General features: G+C 39.1%; 1 protein-coding gene across 1 annotated transcript in view; it reads right to left on the bottom strand.

The window, feature by feature from the left end:
• Positions 1-4,700: 4,700 nt before the first annotated feature.
• The window catches only part of MORC3 (MORC family CW-type zinc finger 3), a gene marked incomplete at its 5' end in the record, with an annotated part of 28,074 nt that continues 22,776 nt past the window's right edge, over positions 4,701-9,998 (bottom strand). Inside the window, 3 exons of the mRNA XM_082490024.1 lie at positions 4,701-4,976; positions 8,179-8,342; positions 8,830-9,652. Of these exons, the coding sequence (XP_082346150.1) occupies positions 4,823-4,976; positions 8,179-8,342; positions 8,830-9,652 (1,141 nt within the window). The 3' untranslated portion in view covers positions 4,701-4,822. The remainder of the gene's footprint in view (positions 4,977-8,178; positions 8,343-8,829; positions 9,653-9,998) is intronic.

Below are 9,998 nucleotides of genomic sequence, written 5' to 3'. Positions count from 1 at the left end.
CTGGCCCCTGCGGCTAAAGCCAAATCTTCTCCTCTGAAGGCCTCACCAGTTACTGCACTGCCTGACACAACAGGTGAGAAACTAGAAGAGAACAAATAAAAATTTATTGTATACAGATTAGATCGTTTCTTGACTTTTTTTTTTTTTTTTTTTATGAAGAAGACTTCTAACTGGAGGGCGATGAGGATTTCCATGTTGAGTATGATGGGGCTTAGAAAGCCAGGAAATTCCACTCGCACGGCAAATAAAGCATGGAGGAGGTATACCCGTTATCCCTAAATGCTGTGTCCAGATGTGAGAAACACACTCACTGAATTGAATTTTAGTCTGCGGCAAATTCAGCGGAGCAAAGAATATTTATTACAGCGCTGGAGTTACACAGGGGATTTCTCCTCCTGTGGCTCATATTTCCTTTACAAATGCTTGTTTTTATTTTGTATTCCTTATATTTAGTCATGTTTCTTCTTGAAACTTAGTTTGCATAATCAATGAGTTTTTGGAACGCAACCCACCCCGATACATAATTAATGAGCTCCTGGAATGCAACCCACCCCCGAACATGCCCCCTTCCTTCTAGCGGCACAGGCGATATGCTTCCTCAGGGGTCTTCCTGGTAGTCGTCAGAGGGAGGGTCGAAGTCTTTATCACCATGTCCTTCTTGTGGCTTCTTTATTCTTTACACTTCTGTGCTTATCTTAGCTAACTACACCACCCTTTGCTTTGCAAAGGTTCTGTACTTTCAACTGTTGCTTTCGTCTGATATCCTATCTAACACTATCCCTTTTCCAAAGGCATAGCAAGCACATACCTATCTTTAGCTGAAGCCATAGCGAGCACACATCCATTTTAGCTGAAGCAAAATTCTTTTGCTAAATTACTTATTACACAGAGAAGGGCAACGAAGGTGGGGTGAGGGGTCTGGAGAACAAGTCTTATGAGGAGCGGCTGAGGGAAGTGGGGTTGTTTAGCCTGGAGAAAAGGAGGCTGAGGGGAGACCTTATGGCTCTCTACAGCTACCTGAAAGGAGGTTGTAGTGAGGTGGGGGTCGGTCTCTTCTTCCAAGTAACAAGCGATAGGACAAGAGGAAATGGCCTCAAATTACACCAGGGGAGGTTTAGATTGGATATTAGAAAAAAATTTCTTCACTGAAAGGGTCATCAAGCACTGGAACAGGCTGCCCAGGGAAGTGGTGGAATCGCCATCCTGGGAGGTATTTAAAAGATGGGTAGACGTGGTGCTGAGAGGCATGGTTTAGTGGTAACTTGGCAATATTAGGTTAACAGTTGGGCTTGATGACCATAAAGGTCTCTTCCAACCAAAACAATTCTATGATTCTAAATAAGGGTTCTTCACCCGGTATTCGAGAGCCAGTCAACACAGAATCAAGATTTTGATTTCAGGTGCCAGGCATTTAACACCACCCAGCACACCGCACATTTCCAACGACTCAATATTTATAATGGTAAAACACAGCTTGGTTAACAATGATTCATTCACCACTCCTAACTATACATATGCATCTAAGCTCATGTTTAAAGCATTCATGGAGGTTACCTGATTAACATGCTCATTATTCACAAAGGGGTGTGCATTTAGCATTATAATTCCCCAAGATTAGTTTGGGATACACTCTTGGCTCGACTTTGGTCCAGAAGTTAAATTTTTTGCTATTTTATGTCTAAGCAACTGCAAAATAACACAACAGTTTCATTTCACATCCTAGTCAAGATTAGGTACCTTCTGTGATGTCTCAACCATGTCCCAACCGAAACTTCTTGATAAAATTTTAACTTTGTTCTTTTTACACGCCCATATATTAAAACCAGGAACTTCCTTGAAATTCAGTTAACACATACCCTCAATTATAACATCACTGCTTTTTCCAGAGCCAGAACATTTCCATACCAGCTTTCTATGCCTTTTCCACAATACCATGCATGCTGCCATCTCTGTTAGTCGCCTATATAGGACGCCCAAGTACTGGTCAGGGAAGAACAGTTTGCCTCAGCCACAAATATGCCATAAAAATATCTGAAAGAACTTGAGTGTCATGCTGGGGAACTGATCAACTGGCCTAAGGGTAAAATTTCACAAGGAGAGCTGATCTGATCCAAGAGCTTACCGCCACCCCAAGAGGTAGGTGGTCCCACCTCCTCAACTCTTACCTTTGCCTTCCTGACACTTGTGCCTTGGCACCACAAAGACAGCAGCTCTCTAACAAGGCCCTGAAAAACAGTTTTGTCCCAAATCCCATTACGGTAACAGTCTTGTAACTGGATAAAAATTCCCTGTACAAAACTGACCACCTGAAGAAGCACAGCCATCCAGCTGGTTTGGGCTCAGTTGGGATGTTGAACCAGACTGAGCCATCTTTCTTGTGAGATCAAATACTTAAAATAAGCCAGAAGCATTAGCCATTCTGCATAGTGTTTATTTATAAACAAAAACATTGCATTTGATCACATACAAGTTTTGATCCAGCAAACTCAGATTTATATATTTTTTATTTTTTTTTACAAAAAATACATTTTAACAAGTAAATAAAAACCATTTCCATTAGTCCACTGTTCTCCAAAGTGTAAATGTACAGGGTAAATCTGCCATTTCTAATATAGACATATGCTATATTTTGCCAGTTGTCTATAAGAAATTAAACTAGAGAGTCTGATGAAACATAATAAATAATGATTAAGAAATGGAAAACTACACACCAATAAATGGAAAATATAAACTTTTAAAAAGTCATACAAACAGTTATATTACAGCCACCTCTTCAAAAAATCAAACATTCAATTTATCCATTATAAAGTACAACAGTACTGCATTATCCTTATTGGCATATTAGAATAGATAGCATTTAAAATCAAAATACTGTCCATTGAAAGAAACTGACTGAACTACAACTAAAAGGAACATAATCTAATTAAATCAGGACAGTAGCAGTGCAAAAGCCAAAAATATTGGCTTTATTAAAAAAAGACACTTCCTAGGAATGAACATATTGAATGCTCTCTCATGATTTTTTTTTATTTTTAGAATTTTTTAAAAGAACCATTCTTCTTGATCACTGTTTGGATGACAAATACCACCACAGAGTAAAAGGTGCATTTGCTGTCTTTGTCATCGCTCTTCTGATTCCTGATGACTTCAGAAGAAAAGCATGCAGTTGCACAAAATGAATTGCCTGAAAATACTGTCACAATTGTAACAGTAATTTCTTTCAGTACCATTTCTTCCAGGAAGTTTTTGCACGAGCATTAGAGCATACAACTAGTGGCTTAAGAGTCACTATAAAATATTTACCAAAAAAAAGAAGGAGGGGGTGGGGGGGGAGGGAATCCCCTATCTTGCCTATAATAAAATATGTCTAAACTTTAAGATAGCATAAACAAGTTATATTTGAACATTTTCAGCTTTAGCTCATTCTGTAGTAGTTAACACCACAGATAAGGAAACATGCCTCCTTTTCAAAGTACGCCCAATTCAACTAGTTAATCAAGGATTTAGTAGTCTGACTCATTTGTACTCAGCATGGTACATTCTGATAGGAAGGTATGTTTTGGAGACAAACCTCAGCACCCTCACATCTCAGCCTGAAAGACTCTAAGGCAGACTATAGGTTTCATACTGCAACGACTTGTTTTTTGAGATAATATACATAAGCATTTGAATACATCACAGAACCTCTATGTCAATCCTGTTCGGCACTAGGCTTCCCTGAAAAAAGGCCTTCAGGTTTCAAGAGGTGGTGTTTGATGCAGAGCAGAGGTTGCCCAGGAATCCTACCCAGCTTTGGATATGCCACCCCAGCTTGTTCTCTCCAGTGGTCCACCAAGATGCTTCCCATTCCACCAGCTGCCTTTGACTTGGAAAAAAGTAGGCAAGAGCTGTATGCGAAATCTGACCATTGAAGCCGTGTACTGGTATGTACCCGAACTTGTGAACCAGCACTGCTGTGTTCAAATGGGAACCATAGGGTAGAACCAAAGATCCCTCTGACTACACTCAAATACAGGTAGGTTCTTGGACGTAGGAAACAACAATCAAGTGGCAAGGGAAGGACACAAACAGGCATGTGGTTTTCAACACTGAAAAGGCTGAAATATCCTAGCCATATTCCAGGGTGTTTATACTGCAAAACTATGTACAGATAATGTTCTTTAGTGACATCAAAAAATCCAAAAGGGAGTCAAAAATCATCAGTTTTCAGGATAAAACCCTTAAGGAATTTTTCTTCTTTTGGTAGTCAAACACAAATAGTACCCATATGGCCAAAATTTTTATCTACTAGTTACATTTCTATCGCATTAATGCAACATACAAAATTGCTGATAGCAAGATAGCAATGAAACAATACTGTAGTATACAACAACACTACTAGGGTTTGTTCTGAGAAGGAAATCAAGGAAGGGTGCTTTTTTTTTTTGCATTTTTAATAGATTCTACTACTTAGATTTTAGAAGAGGAAATAATTGCAAGTATTAATGCTTATATAAGATCAAAAGTCAACGAAAAAGCTTTTGTAGAAAAGTATTAAGATTCCTAATAATAAAAATATTTGCAAATTTAATTACAAATATATTTTAAAAGCAAAATCCTTAATTAAGTACATCAGGGTTGGTCAATATTAACAGTGCTCCTTTAAGAGGAAGTGAAGATAACACCCACTGCATCTGTGGGAACATCTAAATGCATATAGTATATACACTTATTGATCAAATTATGTCAAATATATAAAGTGAAGAAGTAGTATATACAATTTTGAACCTACAAAAAGGTTATAATGGAAGATCAAGTAAGAGTCTGCTAAAATCTTAAGATATTAAGTACTACTGATTTCATGCATTTGTTCTACAACTTGTCCTAAAATTTCATCTACTACATCAATATCATAATTTACTTGCTGCAAGTCTAGATCAGGCATGATTGTAGCCAGAAGTTGTCCAACATTCACTCGAAGAGAGCGTAGTTTCAGGCTGTGAAAAAATAATTAGGTATGATTAGATATAGATGAAGTTGTACGTTCAAATGCACACTACTTTATTTAACAAAGCTGGACTAATACTCTATACTTGAAAAGCTCCACACATGACTTCCACAAACCAACAAAAAGCTGATGCAGTTAAAGCTGCATCAAGATAATTTCAAAATCTACCAGTTTTTCCAAAGCTGAACCTCTGAAGTTTCAATTTTGAAGGTGTATATTCCCTTAGTTTCAAACAAATACTAAGGGCTAAACTGAATTCTGCCTTTCCCAAAACAGATCAGAAATATTTCTGAATGCTTTTATTTAAGTTAGCAAATAAGCACTGGCATACCCTTTATCCCACAACACCTTTTTATTTCTCAAAGCAATATTAAACCCCAGTATTTTTTACACATTTAGAAGCACAAACTACTACAACCTATGGGAACAAAATAGAAAAAGAAGAGAGAAGAAAAGGCAAGAAAGAGCAGTTTGTCTAAAGGCTTTAAAATATAAAGAGGAAATAAAGTAAAAGTCATAGTGCAGGGAAAGTGCTATGCCCCCTCTTTTTGCTTTCTTTCCTGGATCCCCTCGCTCTGTCCTCTTCCTGATCGAATTGCTTGCAAATCTCCCATCCTTTCTCTTAAGCATTTCCTTCTACCATCGGTTCCTTCATCATCTCCAGTAGCCAGTCTGCGCAGTGCCATCATATCCCAACAGGACCTGTGGTTGAAGTTACTTACAAATCCTGAATATGTTTGCTAATTCTTCTAGGAAGCACAAGTCAGGTGCTATAAGAAGAAAATGAAACACGGGCAGATAAAGGGGAGATTTAACCACAGGGGGGATGGCACAGGGAATTGGACTGAAAGGGGTCTCCAGAAATCATCCAGTCCATTCTTCTCTGCACCCCCCACCCCCTCAAAGCAGAGCTAACTCAGGTCTTGTTTTTTGAAAGTCTCCAAAGATGAAGATTCCACAATCTCCCTAGGTCCCTTTTTTCAGGGCTCGACTATCCTCGCTGCAAACACTTTTTTTTCCTCTCTAATATTTAAACAGAATTTCCCTTGTTGCAGTTTGTGCCTGTTGCCTCTCATCCTATGACTGTGCCCATGAGAAGAGGCTGGCTTCATCTTTTCTACACCCTCTCATTAGGCAGCAGGAGAGAGCAATAAGATTTCAAGGTAACCCACCCTTTGTAAGGCTATTTCCCTCAGCTTCCCCTTCTATATCAGATGCTCCAGGTGCCCACCCATCTTGACAGCCCTTCAGTAGACTTGCTCCAATATGCCATTATCATTCACGTACCAGGGAGCCCTAAACTGGACCCAATACTCCATGTTTGGTCTTACAGTGCCCAATAGTAGGGAAGAATCCCTTCCCTCAAACTGCTGGCTGAACTCTTGCCAACATAGCCCAGTAGGCACTGGGTTCTCCCACCACAAGAAAGCACTGCTGACTCACATTCAACTTTTAGTCCACCAGCATCACGGGCCATCTTCTTCCAAGCTGCTTTCCTACGAGTAGTCTCCAGCTTGTTCAACTGCATAAGGTATTTCCAACACAGCTGCAGAACATTGCAGTTGCCTTTGTTGAATTTCCAGGTTTCTTTCAGCCCAGTTTTCCAATTTGTGAAGGTCCCTCAACAATAGCCCCACCCTCCAAAGTATCAATGGTTCCCTCCAATTGATGTCATCATGAATTTATGGAGTTCATTCTACTGCATCATCTAGGCCATTAATGAAGGCATTAACCATTACTGGCCTCGATACGGATCCATGAGCTTGGCAGTCTGGCCAGTTTTATGACCCATCTCCTAGCCTACCTATCCAAACCATACCTCACGAACTTCACCATCATAATATTACGGCAGCCCACGTTGAAAGCTTTGCTAAAACGAAGGTCCACAGAGACGGTCGTTTCATTGTAAAAGGCAACAAGGCCAAAAAGGCACAATTTGCCCTCAGTAAGTCCACGCTGGTTGTTCCTAATCACATTGACTATCATGAGGCTGCAGGTAGCTTCCAGGTAGATTTGCTCCATGGTCTTCCAGGTACTGAGGCTACACTGTCCTAAATATGGGCATGACAACTGCCTTTTTCCAGGCATCAGGAACATCAACTGCCACAGCCTATTGGAGATACCACCATAAGGCCAACTCTCCATTGACCAGCTCCCTCTGATGTGTCTCATCTGGTCCCATGGACTTGTGTATGTCAAATTTGCTTAAGTGGTCCCTTAATTCAATCACCTTTTATTACAGGTAATGCTTCACTCCCTAAAATTACCACTTGGCTCAGGGACCTGGGTGGCCACAGGTCAGACCTTACCAGTAAAAACCAAGGTAAAGAAGATACTGGGTACCTCAGTAACTTGTGCCTCACACACCTCATGTCCTTTGCTGCTAAGCATCTGCCCCACTGAGCAGCAGGCCCACATTTTTTCTTAGTTCTTCTGTTGCTGCTACTGTGCTTACAGAAGCCCTTCTGGTTGCCCTTCACAGGCCTTGCCAGTTTTAACTCCAGCTGAGCTCTGGCTTCCAATTCCATCAGATGTGCCCAGGCAGTGTGCCTATATTCCTGCTGGACTGCTCATCCCTGCTTCCATCTGGTACGTGTACTTCTTTTGTGTTTCCTATTTCTATTAACCGAGAGCTGCAAGCTCTTTATTTGTAAGTTGAAATCCTCGTTTAGTTCTAAGATACACTCTGGACACAATCTAGTTCCATAGGATTCGTCTGCAGCAAGAAGTTCTTACAGGAAAGGTAAGTTTCAAAACCAAACCCAAACTCTTTTCAGTAGAGTACTATTGATCCAGGAAAGTAAATTAGAATATAAAAGTGAAGTTCATCTACACAGCATATGTTAATGATCATGCTCTTTCCTGCCTCCTTTCTCTCAATTTGTTCTGGAAAGTTGTGTCTAGAAATTATATAACATTTTGGTATTTTAAGAAGTGTCAGTATGGCATTCCATTGTGCAGTGGCCAACCCTGCTCACACAAATACCTAAACCATAAAAAAAAATATTAAGTAAGTCACTTGATACAATAATATTACCAAGTTAGGAGTCACAAGAGGCAGTAGAAAAGAATTCCAAGCATCACATTTTATTATATTATTATCAGACATAACCTTCATCAAGATGTTTCAGATACAATCAGTCAGCCAGAATGTTGCTTGAAATATAGTCTAGAAAGAAGAAAATTGATACCTTTCTCCATCAGAAAAATTTACAGAGTCTTCTACATTACTGGTGGTAGAATCATTTGCACGTGCTACTGCTTGTGGAATTGAAGCTTTTAACTGTGCAATTTCTGCTTTGAGTTCTTCACATTGACAGGCAATTTGATTTTTTTCCACTTCTAGTAATTCAATCTGGCAAGTAAATAAAAAATTTATGTATCAAATTTAATAAAAATAATTTTATATACCAAATAAAATTGTGGATTAAAATAAAAACATACACAAATTTAAATCATTTACCTTTGTTAAGTTGACTGCTTTTAATTAACTTTTCAGTGAGATTTTAAGATATGACAACCTAGACAAACTGCTTTAAAATAGCAAGGTGTCAGCTAAACCACTGTACGTGTGGCTCCCTCTAAACCTGCTCAGTCTCTTATCGTACAGTCAGAGTCGCTCAGAGCCTTGCAGTCTTTCTCAAGTTTGCTTATTTCTATCTATGGAAGCAAAAAACCAGAAGCTCCAAGGCTAATTTAATATTTCTTCCCCCTTTTAGGTGGCTTGATTTGTTAGTGGACTGAGCTATACAACATGTTGTATACTAGATGAAACACCTGTTAAAAAAATAAAAATAATTTAATTGTTAATTTGAAGGATATCACTGTTTTAACAAACATACCTCACTTTTGTATCTGTCTCTCTCAATGCTGCACTTGTCCAGTTGCCTGAAAACATCATCCAGTTGCACAGCAATTTCATCCACCTCACTCTTATTTTCACCATCAGCACACTTGCTGCATTCAGTTTTTAAGTTCTGCAGGGTACTGCATTGTTCCTTTAGTTTTGCTATTTCTTTTAAGGCCTGTTCATAGAGAATGGTCACTTCTGGCAAACTTCTTTCATGAACATTTTCGTCTTCAAATGAAGAAATCGTCTCAGTTGACTGATGGCACATTTCTTTTTTTACATACTTATTATTCATTTCTAAAATCCTTTGTTCCAGTGTTTCTACTTGTTTGGTTAATACTTCACATTTGTTTTGGTACATTTCTTTTTCTTTGTTTAATAATTGGAGCTGATTTTTCAGTTCATTTTCGAGATCTACAGATGTCTCGGATGCATCATTAACATTGTACTGTTTAGTTTCCATCTCTGAACTGGGAACTTGAATGTCGGTGTCATCTTCCACCTCTTCCTTTTTAACAACTAGGTTTGGACGCTCTGTCTGTGTTGCTGAGGTCAACTGTTCACTTTTTGATTCTGAAGTAGTTGCACTGCAAGGTTCTCCGACATCACTGTTTTCTTTCTGCTTCTCCTCTTGATCCAAATTAATACATTCAGTTTTGATTACAGGAACATCAGACTCTGCTGAAGGCTTTGGAGTACTGCTCTCCTCTAAAATAATGACATCATCATCATCATGGTTGTTGAATGTTTTGTCATTTAATCGAGGTGTCTTTAAGGACACAGGTGTCACACAACCAGGTGTCTTCCGTTTAAGACTGAGGAGAAAAATGTGAAACTGATTATTGTGTTGCTCAAATACTGCAAAGTCAGGTTTCAAACTGTGTTTAGAGTATCTATAAGCACAATTAAAAACTACCATTCAACAACTAGAAAGAGATATCTCCCTACATAGTATTTCAAGATATGCAGTCAGAGCAAATACCTTTCCTGAAAAAGAAGTAGTTGTCATCCACACGCTAAACTATTACCTTCACACACTATTTTGAAACAGACTCAGACTCAGTATTTGCAAGAACACCACCCCCCCCCCCCCCCCCCGCACCTGTTCCTTAACCAACAGAGGTTAAGGAAAACATACTGAGGGGTGTGGTAAACATAATA

This window comes from Vanellus vanellus (genome assembly GCF_965231255.1).
Source record: "Vanellus vanellus genome assembly, chromosome: 1".
NCBI lineage: Eukaryota > Metazoa > Chordata > Aves > Charadriiformes > Charadriidae > Vanellus > Vanellus vanellus.
Note: the sequence above shows the minus strand (reverse complement) of the source record. Positions and strands in the feature narration are given on the sequence as shown.